Source organism: Tympanuchus pallidicinctus, unplaced genomic scaffold (assembly GCF_026119805.1).
Source record: "Tympanuchus pallidicinctus isolate F22 unplaced genomic scaffold, pur_lepc_1.0 scaffold179, whole genome shotgun sequence".
NCBI lineage: Eukaryota > Metazoa > Chordata > Aves > Galliformes > Phasianidae > Tympanuchus > Tympanuchus pallidicinctus.
The window spans coordinates 31,616-54,572 of NW_026294698.1; the positions used below are offsets into that span (position 1 = coordinate 31,616).

General features: G+C 63.4%; 1 protein-coding gene and 2 long non-coding RNA genes across 4 annotated transcripts; 2 read left to right on the top strand and 1 right to left on the bottom strand.

Annotated features, from left to right (window-relative positions):
• The first annotated feature begins 10,843 nt into the window (after positions 1-10,843).
• PFAS (phosphoribosylformylglycinamidine synthase) lies at positions 10,844-22,013 on the top strand. The gene is made up of 5 exons (XM_052679403.1): positions 10,844-10,951; positions 13,480-13,604; positions 14,979-15,107; positions 18,010-18,141; positions 21,877-22,013. The coding sequence occupies exons 1-5, from the start codon at positions 10,893-10,895 to the stop codon at positions 21,930-21,932; spliced, it is 501 nt and encodes a 166-aa protein (XP_052535363.1). The 5' UTR covers positions 10,844-10,892; the 3' UTR covers positions 21,933-22,013.
• On the top strand, positions 11,041-12,350 carry LOC128078825 (uncharacterized). 2 transcript variants are annotated; one of them, XR_008205867.1, is made up of 3 exons: positions 11,041-11,639; positions 11,993-12,160; positions 12,200-12,350. It is a non-coding gene; the product is annotated as an uncharacterized LOC128078825 (long non-coding RNA). The 2 variants fall into 2 exon arrangements; XR_008205868.1 differs by having other exon boundaries at positions 11,041-11,480.
• On the bottom strand, positions 17,103-17,816 carry LOC128078826 (uncharacterized). Its single transcript, XR_008205869.1, has 3 exons — positions 17,732-17,816; positions 17,293-17,373; positions 17,103-17,190 (listed from the first exon to the last, which is right to left on the bottom strand). It is a non-coding gene; the product is annotated as an uncharacterized LOC128078826 (long non-coding RNA).
• Positions 22,014-22,957: the final 944 nt, after the last annotated feature.

Consider the following 22,957-nt stretch of genomic DNA (forward strand, 5'->3'; position numbering starts at 1 on the left):
TAGGGGGGGTATGGGGGGGGGATATGGGGGGGGCTGTGGGGGGGTTATGGGGGGGTAGGGGGGGTACGGGGGGGATTGGGGGGGGGCTGTGGGGGGGTTATGGGGGGGTGGGGGGGGGGCTGTGGGGGGGTTATGGGGGGGTATGGGGAGGGATTTGGGGGGGTTATGAGGGGGTAGGGGGGGTACGGGGGGGGATTGGGGGGGGGGCTGTGGGGGGGGTATGGGGGGGGGATTTGGGGGGGGTTATGGGGGGATGGGGGGGGTACGGGGGGGGATATGGGGGGGGCTGTGGGGGGGGTTTATGCGGGGGTAGGGGGGGTACGGGGGGGGGTTTGGGGGGGGTTATGGGGGGCTATGGGGGGGGGAATTGGGGGGGGGCTGTGGGGGGCTATGGGGGGCTATGGGGGGTAGGGGGGGTATGGGGGGGGATATGGGGGGGGGCTGTGGGGGGGCTATGGGGGGTAGGGGGGGTACGGGGGGGATTGGGGGGGGGCTGTGGGGGGGTTATGGGGGGGTGGGGGGGGGTTATGGGGGGGTATGGGGAGGGATTTGGGGGGGGTTATGAGGGGGTAGGGGGGGTACGGGGGGGGATTGGGGGGGGGGCTGTGGGGGGGTTATGGGGGGGTAGGGGGGGTACGGGGGGGGGTTTGGGGGGGGTTATGGGGGGTAGGGGGGGTACAGGGGGGGATTGGGGGAGGGCTGTGAGGGGGTTATGGGGGGGTAGGGGGGGTATGGGGAGGGATTTGGGGGGGGGCTAAAGGGGGGAATGGGGGAGGTCGTGGGGGGCTATGGGGCGGTAGGGGGGGTCATGGGGGGATTTGGGGGGGGGGCTGTGGGGGGGCTATGGGGGGGTATGGGGGGGGGGATATGGGGGGGGCTGTGGGAGGGTTATGGGGGGCTATGGGGGGTACAAGGGGGGGAATTGGGGGGGGGCTGTTGGGCGGTTATGGGGGGGTAGGGGGGCCATGGGGGGTTGGGGGGGGGCTAAGGGGGGGGATTGGGGGGGTCGTGGGGGGCTATGGGGAGGGAGAGAGGGTTGAAGGGGGGCTATGGGAGTGATGGAGGGGTACGGGGGGGGGAAATGGGGGGGGCTGTGGGGGGGCTATGGGGGGTACGGGGGGGGATTTGGGGGGGAAAGGGGGTTGGGGGGGTCGTGGGGGGCTGTGGGGGGGGGAGAGGGGCTATGGGGGGGTTGGGGGGGTCGTGGGGGGGTTGGGAGGGGGCTACAGGGGGGATTGGGGGGGATTCTGGGGGGAATGGGGGGCAATGGGGGGGTAGGGGAGTCGTGGGGGGGTTGGGGGGGGGCTATGGGGGTGACTATGGGGGGCTTGGGGGGCTATGGAGAGTCATGGGGGGGGCTATGGGGGGGTCATGGGGGGCTATGGGGAGTCGGGGGGGGCTATGGGGTGGAATGGGGGGGTCGTGGGGGGCTTGGGGGGCTATGGGGAGTCATGGGGGGGGCTATGGGGGGGAATGGGGGGGTCATGGGGAGTCTGTTGGATGTGGGGATGGATGGGGGGGGGGGTCTGGACAATTTGAGGGGGGGGGTGAGGGGGGGCGGGGGGGTCTGAAACGTTGGGGGTCTGCAGGCGATGCCCCCCCCAGCCCCGAGGAGACGAAGATCCTGCATTGGCTTTTTGGGGACCCCTTTGAGGAGGGGGGGGGACGTGGCCCCCCAGAGCTTCCTGAGCCCCCAACCCCATCAGCTGCTGCTGGAGATTGGGCCCAGGTATGGGGAAATGGGGGGGGGGGGACGGGGGGGGGTCTTAGGGGGGTCCTTATGGGGTAACGGGGGGTCCTGGGGGGGCTCTGGGGGGGTTATGGGGGTCTGGGGGGAGGTTATGGGGGGGTTATGAGATCCTGGGGGGGGCTATGGGGGGTTATGGGGGTCCTGGGGGGGGTATGGGGGTTTTGGGGGTACTGGGGGGGGGCTCTTTATGGGGTACTGGGGGGGGCTATGGGGGTCCTGGGGGGGTTGTGGGGGTCTTAGGGGGGTCCTTATGGGGTAACGGGGGGGTTATGGGGGGGTTCTGGGGATCTTCGAGGGGGCTCTGAGGGGGTTATGGGGGTCCTGGGGGGGTTCTGGGGGTCTTAGGGGGGTCCTTATGGGGTAACGGGGGGTCCTGGGGGGGTTCTGGGGGTCTTGGGGGGGTCCTTATGGGGTAACAGGGGGGTCTGGGGGGGTTATGGGGGTCTGGGGGGAGGTTATGGGGGGGTTATGAGATCCTGGGGGGGGCTATGGGGGGTTATGGGGGTCCTGGGGGGGGTTCTGGGGGTCTTGGGGGGGGTATGGGGGTTTTGGGGGTCCTGGGGGGGGCTCTTTATGGGGTACTGGGGGGGGTTATGGGGGTCCTGGAGGGGTTATGGGGGTCTTAGGGCGGCCCTTATGGGGTAACGGGGGGTTCTGGGGGGGGTTCTGGGGGTCTTTGAGGGGGCTCTGGGGGGGTTATGGGGGGTCCTGGGGGGGTTCTGGGGGTCTTACGGGGTCCTTATGGGGTAACGGGGGGTTATGGGGGTATTTGAGGGGGCTCTGGGGGGGTTATGGGGGTCTGGGGGGAGGTTATGGGGGGGTTATGAGATCCTGGGGGGGGCTATGGGGGGTTATGGGGGTCCTGGGGGGGGTATGGGGGTTTTGGGGGTACTGGGGGGGGCTCTTTATGGGGTACTGGGGGGGGTTCGAGGGGTCCTGGGGGGGTTCTGGGGGTCTTAGGGGGGTCCTTATGGGGTAACGGGGGGTTCTGGGGGGGTTCTGGGGGGTCCTGGGGGGGGGTAAGGGGGTCCGGGAGGGGCGTGAGGGGGGGTTATGGGGTCCTAGGGGGGTCTTTATGGGGTACTGGGGGGGTTCTGGGGGTCTTGGGGGGGTTATGGGGGGTTTTGGGGGTCCTGGGGGGGGCTCTTTATGGGGTACTGGGGGGGGTTATGGGGGTCCTGGGGGGGTTTGGGGGTCTTCGAGGGGGCTCTGAGGGGGTTATGGGGGGTCCTGGGGGGGGTAAGGGGGTCTGGGGGGACGTAAGGGGGGGTTATGGGGTCCTAGGGGGGTCTTTATGGGGTCCTAGGGGGGTCTTTATGGGGCACTGGGGGGGGTTCTGGGGGTCCTGGGGGGGTTCTGGGGGTAATGGGAGTTTTGGGGGGGGTTCTGGGGGTCTTAGGGGGGTCCTTATGGGGTAACAAGGGGTCCTGGGGGGGGGTAGGGGGGTCTGGGGGGGGGACTATGGGGGGGTTATGGGGTCCTGGGGGGGTTATGGGGATCTTGGGGGGGGATTATGGGGGTCCTGGGGGGGGGGTTATGGGGTTTTGGGAGTATTGGGGGGATCTTTATGGGGGTCCTGGGGGAAGTTATGGGGGTCCTGGGGGGGTTCTGGGGGTCTTGGGGGGGGCCAGGGGGTCTGGGGGGGATTATGGGGGTCTTGGGGGGGTATCAGGGTTTTGGGGGTGCTGGGGGGGGTCCTTATGAGGTACTGGGGGGGGTTCTGGGGTACGGAGGGGGGGGATATGGGGAGGTTATGGGGGTCCTGGGGGGGTTTGGGGGTTTTGGGGTCCGGGGGGGGGTTATGGGACACGGGGGGGGGGAAATGGGGGACTTATGGGGGTCTTCAGGGGGTCCTTGTGGGGCAATGGGGGGGTTATGGGGGGGACCTGGGGGCTTATGGGGTCCTGGGGGGGGGTTATGGGGGATTTTGGGGGGTCTTGGGAGGGTGACAGGGCACTGTGGGGTCCCATGGGTCTCATGGGGGCTCCGTAGGGCACTATGGGCACTCACTGGGGTCCCATGGGTGCTCACTGGGGTCCCATGGGTGCTATGGGGTTCCATGGGTGCTCACTGGGGTCCCATGGGTGCTATGGGGTCCTATGGGTGCTCACTGGGGTCCCATGGGTGCTATGGGGTCCTATGGGTGCTCATTGGGGTCCCATGGGTGCTATGGGGTCCCATGGGTGCTCATTGGGGTCCCATGGGTGCTATGGGTTCCTATAGGTGCTCATTGGAGTCCCATGGGCGCTATGGGCACTCACTGGGGTCCTATGGGTGCTATGGGGGTCCCATGGGCGCTATGGGTTCCTATGGGTGCTATGGGGTCCCATGGGTGCTATGGGTGCTCACTGGGGTCCTATGGGTGCTATGGGGTCCCATGGGTGCTATGGGTTCCTATGGGTGCTATGGGGTCCCATGGGTGCTATGGGTGCTCACTGGGTTCCTATGGGTGCTCACTGGGGTCCCATGGGTGCTATGGGTTCCTATGGGTGCTATGGGTTCCTATGGGTGCTCACTGGGGTCCCATGGGCGCTATGGGTTCCTATGGGTGCTATGGGTTCCTATGGGTGCTCACTGGGGTCCCATGGGTGCTATGGGTTCCTATGGGTGCTATGGGTTCCTATGGGTGCTCACTGGGGTCCCATGGGCGCTATGGGTTCCTATGGGTGCTATGGGTTCCTATGGGTGCTCACTGGGGTCCCATGGGCGCTATGGGTTCCTATGGGTGCTATGGGTTCCTATGGGTGCTATGGGGTCCCATGGGTGCTATGGGTTCCTATGGGTGCTATGGGTTCCTATGGGTGCTCACTGGGGTCCCATGGGCGCTATGGGTTCCTATGGGTGCTATGGGTTCCTATGGGTGCTCACTGGGGTCCCATGGGTGCTATGGGTTCCTATGGGTGCTATGGGTTCCTATGGGTGCTCACTGGGGTCCCATGGGCGCTATGGGTTCCTATGGGTTCTATGGGGTCCCATGGGTGCTCACTGGGGTCCCATGGGTGCTATGGGGTCCCATGGGTGCTATGGGGTCCCCTGGGTGCTATGGGGTCCCATGGGTGCTATGGGGCCCCCTGGGTGCTGCAGGCTGAACTTCTCGACGCCCGCCTCCACCAACGCCGTGTCGCTGTGCCACGCTGCCGGCCTGCGCCGCATCTCACGGGTGGAGCTGTCCAGGAGGCTGCTGATGGAGGTGGCGGCTTGGGGACGGGGGGGGGACAATGGGGGCGTTGGGGACATGGGGGTCAATGGGGACATGGGGGTCAGTGGGGACATGGGGGTCAATGGGGGCATTGGGGTCAATGGGGACATTGGGGTCAATAGGGTCATGGGGGTCAATGGGGTCATGGGGGTCAGTGGGGACATGGGGGTCAGTGGGGTCATGGGGGTCAATGGGGGTGATGGGGGACAGCAGGGACATAGGGGCCATTGGGGACATTGGGGTCAGTGGGGACATGGGGGTCAATGGGGACATGGGGGTCAGTGGGGTGATGGGCGTCAATGGGGACATGGGGGTCAATGGGGTCATGGGCGTCAATGGGGACATGGGGGGTCAATGGGGTCATTGGGGTCAATGGGGACATGGGCGTCAATGGGGACATGGGGGTCAATGGGGACATGGGGGTCAGTGGGGTGATGGGCGTCAATGGGGACATGGGGGTCAATGGGGTCAGTGGGGTCAATGGGGACATGGGCGTCAATGGGGACATGGGCGTCAATGGGGACATGGGCGTCAATGGGGTCATGGGCGTCAATGGGGACATGGGGGTCAGTGGGGACATGGGGGTCAGTGGGGACATGGGGGTCAGTGGGGTGATGGGGGTCAATGGGGACATGGGGGTCAGTGGGGTCATGGGGGTCAGTGGGGACATGGGGGTCAGTGGGGTCATGGGGGTCAGTGGGGACATGGGGGTCAGTGGGGACATGGGGGTCAATGGGGACATGGGGGTCAGTGGGGACATGGGGGTCAATGGGGTGATGGGGGTCAATGGGGTCATGGGGGACAGCAGGGACATAGGGGGCATTGGGGACATTGGGGTCAGTGGGGACATGGGAGTCAATGGGGACATGGGGGTCAATGGGGTCAGTGGGGTCAATGGGGCCATTGGAGTCAATGGGATCAACGGGGCCATTTGGGGTCTATTGGGGTCCATGGGGGCCATTGGCATCAACGGGGCCATTGGGGTCAATGGGATCAATGGGGTCATTGGGGGCCATTGGGGTCAATGGGATCCATGGGGTCATTGGGGGCCATTGGGGTCAATGGGATCAATGGGGCCATTGGGGGCCATTGGGGTCAGTGGGATCAATGGGGCCATTTGGGGTCAATGGGATCCATGGGGCCATTGGGGGCCATTGGGGTCAATGGGATCCATGGGGGCCATTGGGGTCAATGGGGGCCATTTGGGGTCTATTGGGGTCAATGGGATCCATGAGGCCATTTGGGGTCTATTGGGGTCAATGGGATCAATGGGGGCCGTTTGGGGTCTATTGGGGTCAATGGGATCAATGGGGGCTGTTTGGGATCTATTGGGGTCAATGGGATCAATGGGGCCATTGGGGTCAGCGGGGCCATTGGGGTCAATGGGATCAATGGGGCCATTGGGGGCCATTGGGGTCAATGGGATCAATGGGGCCATTGGGGGCCATTGGGGTCAGTGGGATCAATGGGGCCATTTGGGGTCAATGGGATCCATGGGGCCATTGGGGGCCATTGGGGTCAATGGGATCCATGGGGGCCATTGGGGTCAATGGGGCCATTGGGGTCAGCGGGGCCATTGGGGGCCATTGGGGTCAATGGGATCAATGGGGGCCATTTGGGGTCTATTGGGGTCAGTGGGATCAATGGGGCCATTGGGGTCAATGGGGCCATTGGGGTCAGCGGGGCCATTGGGGTCTGTTGGGGCCATTGGGGGCCATTGGGGTCAATGGGATCCATGGGGCCATTGGGGTCAATGGGGGCCTTTGGGATGAACGGGGTCAATGGGATCCATGGGGCCATTGGAGGCCATTGGGGTCAATGGGATCAATGGGGGCCATTGGGGTCAATGGGATCAATGGGGCCATTGGGGGCCATTGGGGTCAATGGGATCCATGGGGGCCATTGGGGTCAATGGGGTCCATTGGGGTCAATGGGGCCCTTTGGGGTGAGCGGAGCTTTATGGGGTCAGCAGGGGGAACATTTGGGGTCGGTGGCATTGACCCCCCCTCCCCCCCCCCCTTCTTTTCCTCCCCCAGTTTTCGGGTCCCCCCCCGGCGGTGGAGGAGGGGCGGCTGCTGCGGGTGCTGGGGGACCCCATGACGGAGCAGCCGTACCCCACAGCGCTGCGCTCCTTCGGGGTCCCCGTAAAGCAGCGCCCCATAACCTGCATCGACGTCCTGGGGGGCGGCAGCCGGGAGCTGGAGAGGGCGGACAGGGAGATGGGTAGGGGGGGGTGTGGGGCTGGGGGGGGGTATGGGGTTATGGGGTGGGTATGGGGTTGTGGGGTGGGTATGGGGTTATGGGGTGGGTATGGGGTGGGTATGGAGTTATGGGGTGGATATGGAGTTATGGGGTGGGTATGGGGTGGGTATGGGGTTATGGGGTGGGTATGGAGTTATGGGGTGGGTATGGAGTTATGGGGTGGGTATGGGGTTATGGGGTGGGTATGGGGTGGGTATGGAGTTATGGGGTGGATATGGAGTTATGGGGTGGGTATGGGGTGGGTATGGGGTTATGGGGTGGGTATGGAGTTATGGGGTGGGTATGGAGTTATGGGGTGGGTATGGGGTTGTGGGGTGGGTATGGGGTTGTGGGGTAGGCGGACAGGGAGATGGGTGGGGGGGTGTGGGGCTGGGGGGGGGTATGGGGTTATGGGGTGGGTATGGGGTGGGTATGGAGTTATGGGGTGGATATGGAGTTATGGGGTGGGTATGGGGTGGGTATGGAGTTATGGGGTGGGTATGGGGTTATGGGGTGGGTATGGAGTTATGGGGTGGGTATGGAGTTATGGGGTGGGTATGGGGTTGTGGGGTAGGCGGACAGGGAGATGGGTGGGGGGGGTGTGGGGCTGGGGGGGGGTATGGGGTTATGGGGTGGGTATGGAGTTATGGGGTGGGTATGGGGTGGGTATGGAGTTATGGGGTGGGTATGGAGTTATGGGGTGGGTATGGGGTGGGTATGGGGTTGTGGGGTGGGCGGACAGGGAGATGGGTAGGGGGGGTGTGGGGCTGGGGGGGGTATGGGGTTATGGGGTGGGTATGGAGTTATGGGGTGGGTATGGGGTTGTGGGGTGGGTATGGGGTGGGTATGGAGTTATGGGGTGGGTATGGGGTGGGTATGGGGGGGATGTGGGGTGGGTATGGGGTTGTGGGGTGGGTATGGGGTTGTGGGGTGGGTATGGGGGGGGTATGGGGTGGGTATGGAGTTATGGGGTGGGTATGGAGTTATGGGGTGGGTATGGGGGGGATATGGGGTGGGTATGGGGGGAGTATGGAGTTATGGGGTGGGTATGGGGTGGGTATGGGGTGGGTATGGGGTTGTGGGGTGGGTGGACAGGGAGATGGGTGGGGGCGTGTGGGGCTGGGGGGGGTATGGGGTTATGGGGTGGGTATGGGGTTGTGGGGTGGGTATGGGGTTATGGGGTGGGTATGGATTTATGGGGTGGGTATGGGGGGGATGTGGGGTGGATATGGGGTTGGGAGTTTGGGGGGGGGATATGGGGTGGGTATGGGGTTGTGGGGTGGGTATGGGGTGGGTATGGAGTTATGGGGTGGATATGGAGTTGTGGGGTGGGTATGGGGTGGGTATGGGGTTGTGGGGTTGGGGGGCCATATGGGGTTGTGGGGTTATGGGGTGGGTGTAGGGTGGATATGGGGTTATGGGGGGGATATGGGCTTGTGGAATTGTGGGGTGGGTATGGGATTATGGGGTTATGGGGCAGCTGTGGGGTTATGGGGTGGTTATGGGGCGGCAGTGGGGCGGCAGTGGGATTATGGGGTGGCAGTGGGGTGGCTGTGGGGATATGGGGCGGCAGTGGGGCAGCTTTGGGGTTATTGGGCTGCTGTGGGGGTGGCAGTGGGGAGGCAGTGGGGCAGCAGTGGGGCAGCAGTGGGGTTATGGGGCGGCAGTGGGGCAGCAGTGGGGTTATGGGGCGGCAGTGGGGTGGCTGTAGGATTATGGGGCATCTATGGGGCAGTAGTGGGGCAGCTGTGGGACGACTGTGGGGTTATGGGGCAGCAGTGGGGCGGCAGTGGGGCGGCAGTGGGGCGGCTGTGTGGTTATGGGGCAGCTATGGGGCGGCTGTGGGGCGGCAGTGGGGTGGCTGTGTGGTTATGGGGCAGCTATGGGGCAGCAGTGGGGCGGCAGTGGGGCGGCTGTGTGGTTATGGGGCAGCTATGGGGCAGCATTGGGGCAGCAGTGGGGTGGCTGTGAGGCAGCAGTGGGGCAGCTATGGGGCGGCAGTGGGGCGCAGTGTGGGGCACAGTGGGGCAGCAGTGGGGCAGCTATGGGGCGGCAGTGGGGCAGCTGTGTGGTTATGGGGCAGCATTGGGGCAGCAGTGGGGCGGCAGTGGGGCATCTATGGGGCAGCAGTGGGGCAGCTGTGTGGTTATGGGGCAGCAGTGGGGCATCTATGGGGCAGCTGTGTGGTTATGGGGCAGCTGTGGGGCATCTATGGGGCAGCAGTGGGGCAGCTGTGGGGCAGCAGTGGGGCATCTATGGGGCAGCAGTGGGGCAGCAGAGGGGCAGCAGTGGGGCATCTATGGGGCAGCAGTGGGGCAGCAGTGGGGCAGCTGTGTGGTTATGGGGCAGCAGTGGGGCATCTATGGGGCAGCTGTGTGGTTATGGGGCAGCAGTGGGGCAGCAGTGGGGCAGCAGTGGGGCAGCAGTGGGGCAGCAGTGGGGCAGCTGTGTGGTTATGGGGCAGCAGTGGGGCATCTATGGGGCAGCTGTGTGGTTATGGGGCAGCAGTGGGGCAGCAGTGGGGCGGCAGTGGGGCAGCAGTGGGGTTATGGGCAGCTGTGGGGCAGCTGTGGGGCATCTATGGGGCAGCAGTGGGGGCAGCAGTGGGGCAGCAGTGGGGCAGCTGTGGGGCAGCAGTGGGGCAGCAGTGGGGCAGCAGTGGGGCGGCTCCCCGCAGGCCTGGCCTTGGACCCCTGGGACGTGCAGTTCTACAGCCGGCTGTTCTGCAGCGCCGGCAGGAATCCGACCTGCGTGGAGTGCTTTGATATCGCGCAGTCCAACAGGTCGGAGCTCCTTAATTAGCGCCCTCGTTAATTAGCGCCCGCAATCAATGAGTGGTCCCAATTAATGAGTGGCCCCAATCAATGAATGGCCGCAATCAACGAGTGGCCCCAATTAATGAATGGCCCCAATTAATGAGTGGCCCCAATCAATGAGTGGCCCCAATTAATGAGTGGCCCCTGTGACCCCATCAGTGACCCCAATCACTGCCCCCAACGAAGGACTGACCGCAATTAATTAATGACTGACCGCAATTAATGAGGTGACCGCAATTAATGAGAGACCCCAGTGACCCCAGTGACCCCATGGATCCCAATGACCCCATTCCCCCTATTGACCCCATGACCCCATGACCCCATGACCCCAATGTCCCCATTGACCCCAATGCCCCCATTGACCCCACTGACCCCAATGCCCCCATTGCCCCCACTGCCCCCATTGACCCCAATGCCCCCATTGACCCCATTGCCCCCATTGTCCCTATTGCCCCCATTGACCCCATTGCCCCCATTGTCCCCATTGCCCCCATTGACCCCATTGCCCCCATTGGCCCCAATGCCCCCATTGACCCCAATGACCCCAATGCCCCCATTGACCCCACTGACCCCCAATGCCCCCATTAACCCCAATGCCCCCATTGACCCCCATGTCCCCGATGCCCCCATTGACCCCAATGCCCCCACTGACCCCAGTGCCCCCATTGACCCCAATGCCCGCATTGACCCCAATGCCCCCCGCTGACCCCAATGCCCCCATTGACCCCAATGCCCCCATTGCCCCCAATGCCCCCATTGCCCCCAATGCCCCCACTGACCCCGCCGTCCCCCCCCCCCGCGCAGCTGAGCACAGCCGCCATTGGTTCTTCAAGGCCGCCTGGTGGTGGATGGGCAGGAGGAGCCGCAGTCCCTGTTTGAGAGCATCATGGGAACACAGCGCTGCAGCAACGCCAACAACGTCATCAAGTTCTGCGACAACAGCAGGTGCCCAAGGGGGGCAGCAGGGGCACGGCACCCATGGGTGGCCCTATGGGGTGGCAGCAGGGGCAACGGCACCCATGGGTGGCCCTATGGGTGGCTGGAGGATCAGGGCACCCATGGGTGGCCCTATGGGGTGGCTGCATGGTCGACAAAGGCATGAGTGACTCTATAGGGTGCTTGTAGGGTCACGGCACCCATGGGTGGCCCTATGGGGTGGCTGGAGGGTCAGGGCACCCATGGGTGGCCCTATGGGGTGGCTGGAGGGTCAGGGCACCCATGGGTGGCCCTATGGGTGGCTGGAGGATCAGGGCACCCATGGGTGGCCCTATGGGGTGGCTGCATGGTCGACAAAGGCATGAGTGACTCTATAGGGTGCTTGTAGGGTCACGGCACCCATGGGTGGCCCTATGGGGTGGCTGGAGGGTCAGGGCACCCATGGGTGGCCCTATGGGGTGGCTGGAGGGTCAGGGCACCCATGGGTGGCCCTATGGAGTGGCTGGAGGGTCAGGGCACCCATGGGTGCCTCTATGGGGTGGCTGCAGGGTCGACAAAGGCATGAGTGGCTCTATGGGGTGCTTGTAGGGTCACGGCACCCATGGGTGGCCCTATGGGTGGCTGGAGGATCAGGGCACCCATGGGTGGCCCTATGGGGTGGCTGCAGGGGCACAGCACCCATGGGTGGCCCTATGGGGTGGCTGGAGGGTCAGGGCACCCGTGGGTGGCCCTATGGGTGGCTGGAGGGTCAGGGCACCCATGGGTGGCGCTATGGGTGGCTGGAGGGTCAGGGCACCCATGGGTGGCGCTATGGGTGGCTGGAGGGTCAGGGCACCCATGGGTGGCGCTATGGGTGGCTGGAGGGTCAGGGCACCCATGGGTGGCCCTATGGGTGGCTGGAGGGTCAGGGCACCCATGGGTGGCCCTATGGGGTGGCTGGAGAGTCAGGGCACCCATGGGTGGCCCTATGGGTGGCTGGAGGGTCAGGGCACCCATGGGTGGCCCTATGGGTGGCTGGAGGGTCAGGGCACCCATGGGTGGCCCTATGAGGTGGCTGGAGGGTCAGGGCACCCATGGGTGGCCCTATGGGGTGGCTGGAGGGTCAGGGCACCCATGGGTGGCCCTATGGGGTGGCTGGAGGGTCAGGGCACCCATGGGTGGCCCTATGGGTGGCTGGAGGGTCAGGGCACCCATGGGTGGCCCTATGGGTGGCTGGAGGTTCAGGGCACCCATGGGTGGCCCTATGGGTGGCTGGAGGGTCAGGGCACCCATGGGTGGCCCTATGGGTGGCTGGAGGGTCAGGGCACCCATGGGTGGCCCTATGGGTGGCTGGAGGGTCATTTCCTCCATGGGAGCCCCTATAGGGTGTCTATGTGTGCCCCCACCCATGGGTGCCCTGATGACCCCCCCCCCCAGGTGTCCCTCCTCCCTCCTCACCTATGGGTTTCCCCCCCCCCCCGCCCCACCCATGGCTGTTCCTCTATGGAGTCTCGACCCCCCCCCCCCCTCCCATGGGTGCCCCCGTATGGATTCTCATCCCCCCCCCACCCATGGGTGCCCCTATATTTAGTCTCGTTCCCTCCCCCCACCCATGGGTGCCGCCCTATGGACTCTCCCCCCCCCCACCCATGGGTGCCCCCCTATGGACTCTCCCCCCCCACCCATGGGTGCCCCCCCTATGGATTCTCCCCCCCCCCACCCATGGGTGCCCCTACATGCAGTCTCATTCCCCCCCCCACCCATGGGTGCCCCCCTATGGACTCTTCCCCCCCCCACCCATGGGTGCCCCCCTATGGACTCTCCCCCCCCACCCATGGGTGCCCCTACATGCAGTCTCATCCCCCCCCCACCCATGGGTGCCCCCCTATGGATTCTCCCCCCCCCACCCATGGGTGCCCCTACATGGCAGTCTCATTCCCCCCCCCACCCATGGGTGCCCCCCTATGGACTCTTCCCCCCCCACCCATGGGTGCCCCCCTATGGACTCTCCCCCCCCCACCCATGGGTGCCCCTACATGCAGTCTCATCCCCCCCCCACCCATGGGTGCCCCCCTATGGATTCTCCCCCCCCCACCCATGGGTGCCCCTACATGCAGTCTCACCCCCCCCACCCATGGGTGCTCCCCTATGGACTCTCCCCCCCCCACCCATGGGTGCCCCCCTATGGACTCTTCCCCCCCCCACCCATGGGTGCCCCCCCTATGGACTCTCCCCCCCCCACCCATGGGTGCCCCTACATGCAGTCTCATCCCCCCCCCCACCCATGGGTGCCCCCCCTATGCACTCTCCCCCCCCCCACCCATGGGTGCCCCTACATGCAGTCTCATCCCCCCCCCCACCCATGGGTGCCCCTATATGGAGTCTTGTTCCCCCCCCACCCATGGCTGCCCCTCCCCCCCCACCCCATGGGTGCCCCTACATGCAGTCTCATCCCCCCACCCCCCCACCCATGGGTGCCCCCCTATGGACTCTCACCCCCCCACCCATGGGTGCCCCCCTATGGATTCTCACCCCCCCCCACCCATGGGTGCCCCCAGCGCCATCCGCGGCTCCTCGGTTCCCTGCCTGCTCCCCTCGGACCCCACGCGGCCCAGCGCCCTGCGGCAGCTCAGCAGCACCCGGCACGTCCTGCTCACCGCCGAGACCCACAACTTCCCCACCGGTAATTAAGGAGGGCGCTAATTAATGAGGGCGGGTCATTAGCGGGGGGGGGGGGGTAATTAGGGGGATTGGGTGCTAAGGAGGGGATTTGGGTGCTAATTGAGGGGGGCTTTGGGTGGTAATCAGGGGGGCTTTGGGCGGTAAATGGGAGGGGGTGGGCGCTGCTTGTGGGGTTGAGGGTGTTAATTAGGGGGAGCACTAAGTAGGGAGGGACTAATTAAGGGTGTTGAGGGCTAATTAGGGGGAGCACTAATTAGGGAGGTGCTAATTAGGGGGATTGGGCGCTAATGAGGGGGTTTCGGTGCTAATTGGGGGCTTTGGGTGGTAATCAGGGGGGCTTTGGGCGGTAAATGGGGGCTTGTGGGCACTGCTTGTGGGGTTGAGGGTGTTAATTAGGGGGAGCACTAATTAGGGAGGGACTAATTAAGGGTGTTGAGGGCTAATTAGGTGGGGTTGGGTGGTAATTGGGGGGGTTTGGGGGCTAATTGGGGGCTTTGGGCAGTAAAGGAGGGGGGTTATGGCGGCTGAATGTGGGGTTGTGGAGGCTAATGAGGGGGGTCACTAATTAGGGAGGTGCTAATTAGGGGGATTAGGCGCTAATGAGGGGGTTTGGGTGCTAATTGAGGGGGGCTTTGGGTGGTAAATGGGGGCTTGTGGCACTACTTGGGGGGTTGATGGCGTTAATTAGGGGAACACTAATTAGGGAGGGACTAATTAAGGGACTAATTAAGGGTGTTGAGGGCTAATTAGGTGGGGTTGGGTGGTAATTAGGGGCGCTTTGAGTGGTAAATGGGAGGGGGTGGGCGCTAATTAGGGGGCTGTGGGGGCTGATTAGGGGCCTGTGGGCGCTAATTAGGGGGCTCTGGGTGCTAATTAGGGGACTTTGGGCACTAATTAGGGGACTTTGGGCACTAATTAGGGGGCTTTGGGTGGTAATCAGGGGGGCTTTGGGTGGTAAATGGGGGCTTGTGGGCAGTCAGTAATTAAGGGTTGGTGGTCAGTAATTAAGGGTTGGTGGTCAGTAATTAAGGGGTAGCAGTCAGTAATTAAGGGTTGGTGGTCAGTAATTAAGGGTTGGTGGTCAGTAATTAAGGGGTGGCAGTCAGTAATTAAGGGTTGGTGGTCAGTAATTAAGGGGTGGCAGTCAGTAATTAAGGGGTGGCGGTCAGTAATTAAGGGGTGGCAGTCAGTAATTAAGGGGTGGCGGTCAGTAACTGAGGGTTGGTGGTCAGTAATTAAGGGTTGGTGGTCAGTAATTAAGGGTTGGCGGTCAGTAATTAAGGGGTGGCGGTCGGTAATTAAGGGGTGGCGGCCGTTAATGAAGGGGTGGCGGTGGTTAATGAAGGCGCTCGCTAATTAGCGCTCATTACCGCAGCCGTGGCTCCGTTCAGCGGCGCCACCACGGGAACCGGCGGCCGCATTCGGGACGTGCAGAGCGCGGGGCGCGGCGGCGCCGTCATGGCGGCAACGGCGGGGTACAGCTTTGGCTGCCTGCTGCTGCCCGGTGAGACGTAGCGCCCCCTAGCGGCACGGAGCGGCACGGAGCGGCACATAGCGCCCCATAGCGACACGGAGCGGCACATAGCGCCCCATAGCGGCCATAGCGGCCATAGCACCCCATAGCGCCCCCTAGCGGCACGGAGCGGCACGGAGCGGCACATAGCGCCCCATAGCGCCCATAGCGACCATAGCGACCCATAGCGCCCCCTAGCGGCACGGAGCGGCACATAGCGCCCCCTAGCGGCACGGAGCGGCACATAGCGCCCCATAGCGCCCATAGCGACCATAGCGACCCATAGCACCCCCTAGCGGCACGGAGCGGCACGGAGCGGCACATAGCGCCCCATAGCGACCATAGCGACCATATCGACCCATAGCGCCCCCTAGCGGCACGGAGCGGCACGGAGCGGCACATAGCGCCCCATAGCGCCCATAGCGACCATAGCGACCCATAGCGCCCCCTAGCGGCACGGAGCGGCACGGAGCGGCACATAGCGCCCCATAGCGCCCATAGCGCCCCATAGCGCCCATAGCACCCCATAGCGCCCCCTAGCGGCACGGAGCGGCACGGAGCGGTACATAGCGCCCCATAGCGCCCCATAGCGACCATAGCACCCCATAGCGGCCATAGCGGCCATAGCACCCCATAGCGCCCCCTAGCGGCATGGAGTGGCACATAGTGCCCCATAGCGCCCATAGCGGCCATAGCGACCCATAGCGCCCCCTAGCGGCACGGAGCGGCACATAGCGCCCCATAGCGACCATAGCACCCCATAGCGGCCATAGCGGCCATAGCACCCCATAGCGCCCCCTAGCGGCACGGAGCGGCACATAGCGCCCCATAGCGCCCATAGCGACCATAGCACCCCATAGCGGCCATAGCGACCATAGCACCCCATAGCGCCCCCTAGCGACACGGAGCGGCACATAGCGCCCCATAGCGCCCCATAGCGGCACAGAGCGGCACATAGCGCCCCATAGCGCCCCATAGCGCCCCATAGCGGCACGGAGCGGCACATAGCGCCCCCTAGCGGCACGGAGCGGCACATAGCGCCCCGTAGCGCCCATAGCGACCATAGCACCCCATAGCGCCCATAGCGGCACGGAGCAGCATATAGCGCCCCATAGCGCCCATAGCGGCCATAGCACCCCATAGCGCCCCCTAGCGGCATGGAGCGGCACATAGCGTCCCATAGCGCCCATAGCGGCCATAGCGACCCATAGCGCCCCCTAGCGCACGGAGCGGCACATAGCGCCCCATAGCGGCACGGAGCGGCACATAGCGCCCCATAGCGGCCATAGCGACCATAGCGACCCATAGCGCCCCCTAGCGACACGGAGCGGCACATAGCGCCCCATAGCGGCACGGAGCGGCACATAGCGCCCCATAGCGGCACGGAGCGGCACATAGCGCCCCATAGCGGCCATAGCGCCGCACAGCGGCCAGAGCGCGCGTAGCAGCCAGAGCGGCCAGAGCGGCCAGAGCGCCCATAGCGCCCCATAGCGGCCAGAGCGGCCATAGCGACCATAGCACCCCATAGCGACCATAGCGCCCATAGCGCCCATAGCGCCCATAGCGCCGCGCAGCGGCCGGAGCGCGCGTAGCAACCATAGCGCCCAGAGCGCCCATAGCTGCCCCATAACCGCCCCATAGCCACCCCATAGCTGCCCCATAGCTGCCCCATAGCCGCCCCATAGCCACCCCATAGCTGCCCCATAGCTGCCCCATAGCTGCCCCATAGCAACTCCATTAACGGCCCCACAGCTGCCCCATAGCAGCCCTATAGTTGCCCCACAGCTGCCCCATAGCTACACCATAACAGCAACCCACAAACTCCTTTAGGACCCCATAATCCCTTTGTAACCCCATAAATCCTTTGGGACCCCATAAATTCCTTTTAGGACCCCATGAATCCATTTAGGACCACCCCAAATCCCTTTGGGACCCCCTCAATCCCTTTAGTACCCCATAAACCCCTTTAGGACCCCATAAATTCCTTTTAGGACCCCATAAACCCCTTTAGCACCCCATAAATCCTTTGGGACCCCATAAATCCCTTTGTAACCCCATAAATCCCTTTAGGACCCTATAAATCCCTTTGGGACCCCCTCAATCCCTTTGGGACCCCATAAATCCCTTTGGGATCCCATAAATCCCTTTAGGACCCCATAAATCCCTTTAGGACCACCCCAAAATCCCTTTGGGACCCCATAAATCCCTTTAGGACCCCATAAATCCCTTTGTAACCCCACAAACCCCTTTAGGACCCCTTCAATCCCTTTGGGACCCCACAACCCCATAACCCCCCCATACCCCCCCTTTATAGGGTACCCCTTACCCTGGGAGGACGCCTCCCTGCCGTACCCCAAATCCTTCGCCCGCCCCAAATGACCCAAATGGGGTCCCCCTAAATCCTTTTAGGACCCCATAAATCCCTTTGGAATCCCATAAATTCCTTTAGGACCCCATAATTCCCTTTGGGACCCCATAAATCCCTTTGGCACCCCATAAATCCCTTTAGGACCACATAAACCCTTTAGGACCCCATAAATCCCTTTGAGACCCCATAAATCCCTTTGGGACCACCCCAAATCCCTTTGGGACCCCATGAATCCATTTAGGACCACCCCAAATCCCTTTAGGACCCCCTCAATCCCTTTAGGACCCCATAAATCCCTTTGGGACCCTATAAATCCTTTTAGGACCCCATAATTCCACTTGGGACCCCCATAAATCCCTTTGGGACCCCATAAATCCCTTTAGGACCCCCATCTCCCCTTTAGGACCCTATAAATCCCTTTGGGACCCCCTCAATCCCTTTGTAACCCCATAAACCCCTTTGGGACCCCCTCAATCCCTTTGGGACCCCACAACCCCATAACCCCCCCATACCCCCCCTTTATAGGGTACCCCTTGCCCTGGGAGGACGCCTCCCTGCCGTACCCCAAATCCTTCGCCCGCCCCATAGAAGTCGCCATCGGGGCCAGCAATGGGGCCAGCGACTACGGGAACAAATTCGGGGAGCCCGTGGTGGCAGGTGAGACCCCAATGTGGGACCCTATAGGACTTGTGGGGTCGGCCCTATTGGGGGGATTGGGGGCGTTATGGGGGAGGGGGGGGAGACCCCGATATGGGACCCTATAGGATTTGGGGTCAGCCCTATTAGGGGGATTGGGGGCGTTATGGGGGAGGGGGGGGGAGACCCCGATATGGGACCCTATAGGGACTTGTGGGGTCATTGAAGGGGAGGGGGGAGACCCCAATATGGGACCCTATAGGATTTGGGGTCGGCCCTATTAGGGGATTGGGGGCATTATGGGGGAGGAGGGGGAGACCCCAATGTGGGACCCTATAGGATTGGGGTCGGCCCTATTGGGGGGATTGGGGGCGTTATGGGGGAGGGTGGGGAGACCCCGATATGGGACCCTATAGGATTTGGGGTCAGGCCCTATTGGGGGGATTGGGGGCATTATGGGGGGAGGGGGGAGACCCCAGTGTGGGAGACCCTATAGGATTTGGGGTCGGCCCTATTAGGGGCAGTTGGGGGGAGGAGGGAGACCCCATTATGGGACCCTATAGGACTTTTGGGGTCAGCCCTATTAGGGGCAGTTGGGGGAGGGGGGAGACCCCAATATGGGACCCTATAGGATTTGGGGTCGGCCCTATTAGGGGGATTGGGGGCGTTATGGGGGAGGAGGGGGAGATCCCAATGTGGGACCCTATAGGATTTGGGGGTCGGCCCTATTGGGGGGATTGGGGGCGTTATGGGGAGGGTGGGGAGACCCCGATATGGGACCCTATAGGATTTGGGGTCGGCCCTATTGGGGGGATTGGGGGCATTGAAGGGGAGGGGGAGACCCCAATATGGGACCCTATAGGACTTGTGGGTCGGCTCTATTAGGGGGATTTGGGGTCGTGGGGGAGGAGGAGGAGACCCCGATATGGGACCCTATAGGACTTTTGGGGTCGGCCCTATTAGGGGGATTGGGGGGAGAGGGGAGACCCCCGATATGGGACCCTATAGGACTTGTGGGGTCGGCCCTGTTAGGGACATTTGGGGTCATCATGGGGGAGGGGGGAGACTCAGTGTGGGAGACCCTATAGGATTTGGGGTCGGCCCTATTAGGGGCAGTTGGGGGGAGGGGAGAGACCCCAATATGGGACCCTATAGGGACTTTTGGGGTCGGCCCTATTAGGGGCAGTTGGGGGGAGGGGGGAGACCCCGATATGGGACCCTATAGGACTTGTGGGGTCATTGATGGGGGGGGGGGGAGACCCCATTATGGAACCCTATAGGACTTGTGGGGTCGGCCCTATTGGGGGGGTGGGGGGCATTATGGGGGAGGAGGGGGAGACCCTGATATGGGACCCTATAGGGACATTTGAGGTTGGCCCTATTAGGGGGGATTTGGGGTTATTCTGGGGGAGGGGGGAGACCCCAATGTGGGGGACCCCATAGGACTTGTGGGGTCGGCCCTATTAGGGGCAGTTGAGGTCGGCCCTATTAGGGATATTTGGGGTCGTTATGGGGGAGGAGGAGGAGACCCCGATATGGGACCCTTATAGGGACTTTTGGGGTCATTGATGGGGAGGGGAGAGACCCCGATATGGGACCCCATAGGACTTTTGGGGTCGGCCCTATTAGGGGGATTTGAGGTCATTGATGGGGAGGGAGGAGACCCCAGTATGGGACCCTATAGGACTTGGGGTCGGCCCTATTAGGGGCAGTTGGGGGGAGGGGGGAGACCCCGATATGGGACCCTATAGGGACTTTTGGGGTCAATGATGGGGAGGGGGGAGACCCCAATATGGGACCCTATAAGACTTTTGGGGTCGGCCCTATTAGGGACATTTGGGGTTATTCTGGGGGAGGGGGGAGACCCCAATGTGGGGGACCCTATAGGACTTGTGGGGTCGGCCCCTATTAGGGGGATTTGGGGTCATTATGGGGGAGGGGGGAGACCCGATATGGGACCCTATAGGGACATTTGGGGTTGGCCCTATTAGGGGGATTTGGGTTATTCTGGGGGAGGGGGGAGACCCCAATGTGGGGGACCCCATAGGACTTGTGGGGTCGGCCCTATTAGGGGCAGTTGGGGTCGGCCCTATTAGGGATATTTGGGGTCGTTATGGGGGAGGAGGAGGAGAACCCCGATATGGGACCTTATAGGGACTTTTGGGGTCATTGATGGGGAGGGGAGAGACCCCGATATGGGACCCCATAGCACTTTTGGGGTCGGCCCTATTAGGGGGATTTGAGGTCATTGATGGGGAGGGAGGAGACCCCCAATATGGGACCCTATAGGATTTTGGGGTCGGCCCTATTAGGGGGATTGGGGGCATTATGGGGGAGGGGAGAGACCCCAATATGGGACCCTATAGGACTTGGGGTCGGCTCTATTAGGGGGATTGGGGGGAGGGGGGGAGACCCCGATATGGGACCCTATAGGACTTTTGGGGTCATTGATGGGGAGGGGGAGACCCCAATATGGGACCCCATTGGGTGCCATTGGGGTGCCATTGTGGTGCCATAGGGTGCCATTGGGTGCCATTGTGGTGCCATGGGGGTGCCCTTGGGTGCCCTTGGGTGCCATTGTGGTACCATAGGGTGCCCTTGGGTGCCATTGGGTGCCCTTGGGTGCCATTGGGTGACCCTATGAGTGCCCTTGGTCGCCCTTGGGTGCCATTATGGTGCCCTTGGGTGCCCTTGGGTGCCATTGGGTGCCATTGGGTGACCCTATGAGTGCCCTTGGTCGCCCTTGGGTGCCACTGTGGTACCACTGGGTGCCATTGGGTGCCATTGGTGCCATTGGCTGCCCTTGGTTGCCCTTGGGTGCCCTTGTGGTACCATAGGGTACCCTTGGGTGCCATTGCGGTACCATTGCTGCCCTTGGTCTCCCTTGGGTGCCATGGCGGTACCACTGATTGCTGTTGGCTGCCCTTGGGTGCCACTGTGTTTCCCCTGGTCACCCTTGGGTGCCATTTTGCTACTGTTGGTTGCCGTTGGGTGCCCTTGGGTGCCGTTGCGGTACCACCGATTGCTGTTGGGCACCCTTGGGTGCCATTGTGGTACCATTGGGTGCCCTTGGGTGCCATTGTGGTACCATTGGGTGCCTTTGGTCTCCCTTGGGTGCCATTGCGGTACCACCGATTGCCGTTGGTGCCCTTGGGTGCCAATTGTGGTACCATTGGGTGCCCTTGGTCTCCCTTGGGTGCCGTTGCGGTACCACCGATTGCCGTTGGGTGCCCTTGGGTGCCATTGTGGTACCATTGGGTGCCCTTGGGTGCCATTGTGGTACCACTGATTGCCGTTGGGTGCCCTTGGTGCCATTGTGGTACCATTGGGTGCCTTGGGTGCCATTGTGGTACCACTGATTGCCGTTGGGTGCCCTTGGGTGCCATTGTGGTACCATTGGGTGCCCTTGGGTGCCATTGTGGTACCACTGATTGCCGTTGGGTGCCCTTGGGTGCCATTGTGGTACCATTGGGTGCCCTTGGGTGCCATTGTGGTACCACCGATTGCCGTTGGGTGCCCTTGGGTGCCATTGTGGTACCACTGATTGCCGTTGGGTGCCCTTGGGTGCCATTGCGGTACCACTGATTGCCGTTGGGTGCCCTTGGGTGCCATTGGGTGCCATTGTGGTACCATTGGGTGCCCTTGGGTGCCCTTGGGTGCCATTGCGGTACCACTGATTGCCCTTGGGTGCCCTTGGGTGCCACTGTGTTTCCCCTGGGCGCCCTCGGGTGCCATTGGGTGCCGCGGTTCCCGCAGGCTTTGCGCGTTCCTTCGCCTGGTGCTGCCGGGGGGGCAGCGCCGCGAGTGGGTGAAGCCCATCATGTTCAGCGGCGGCATCGGCGCCATCGACGACGGCCACGTCCACAAGGAGCCCCCCGAGCCGGGTCAGAGCCCCCGGGACCCCATAGCCCCCCATAGCACCCATGGGACCCCCATAGCCCCCCATAGCACCCATGGGACCCCGTAGCCCCCCATGGGACCCCCATAGCCCCCCCATAGCACCCATGGGACCCCATAGCCCCCCTGGGATCCCATAGCCCCCCCCATAGCACCCCTGGGACCCCATAGCACCCCTGGGACTCCCGTAGCACCCCTGGGACCCCCCATAACCCCCCCATAGCCCCCCCCTGGGACCCCATAGTCCCCCATAGCACCCATGGGACCCCGTAGCCCCCCCATAGCACCCATGGGACCCCATAACCCCCCCATGGCCCCCTGGGACCCCATAGCCCCCCATAGCCCCCATGGGACCCCCATAGCCCCCCATAGCCCCCATGGGACCCCATAGCCGCCCTGGGACCCCATAGCCCCCCATAGCCCCCATGGGACCCCATAGCCCCCCCATAGCCCCCCTGGGACCCCCATAGCCCCCCCATAGCACCCTGGGACCCCATAGCCCCCCATAGCCCCCCTGGGACCCCCATAACCCCCCCATGGCCCCCCTGGGACCCCATAGCCCCCCCATAGCACCCCTGGGACCCCCATAACCCCCTCATAGCACCCTGGACTCCCATAACCCCCCCATGGCCCCCCTGGGACCCCATAGCCCCCCATAGCACCCCTGGGACCCCCCATAACCCCCTCATAGCACCCATGGGACCCCCATAGCCCCCCATAGCACCCCTGGGACCCCATAGCCCCCCATAGCACCCCTGGGACCCCATAGCCCCCCTGGATCCCATAGCCCCCCCATAGCACCCCTGGGGACCCCCATAACCCCCTCATAGCACCCATGGGACCCCCATAGCCCCCCATAGCACCCCTGGGACCCCATAGCCCCCCTGGGATCCCATAGCCCCCCATAGCATCCCTGGGACCCCATAGCCCCCCTGGGATC

Bases quoted from the DNA above. Each gene is read 5' to 3' on its own strand.
- PFAS (XM_052679403.1), top strand. From the start codon at position 10,893: ATGGGAACACAGCGCTGCAGCAACGCCAACAACGTCATCAAGTTCTGC. The intron at 10,952-13,479 runs GTGCCCAAGGGG...GGGTGCCCCCAG, and splicing joins AAGTTCTGCGACAACAGCAG to CGCCATCCGCGGCTCCTCGG. The intron at 13,605-14,978 runs GTAATTAAGGAG...TCATTACCGCAG, and splicing joins GACCCACAACTTCCCCACCG to CCGTGGCTCCGTTCAGCGGC.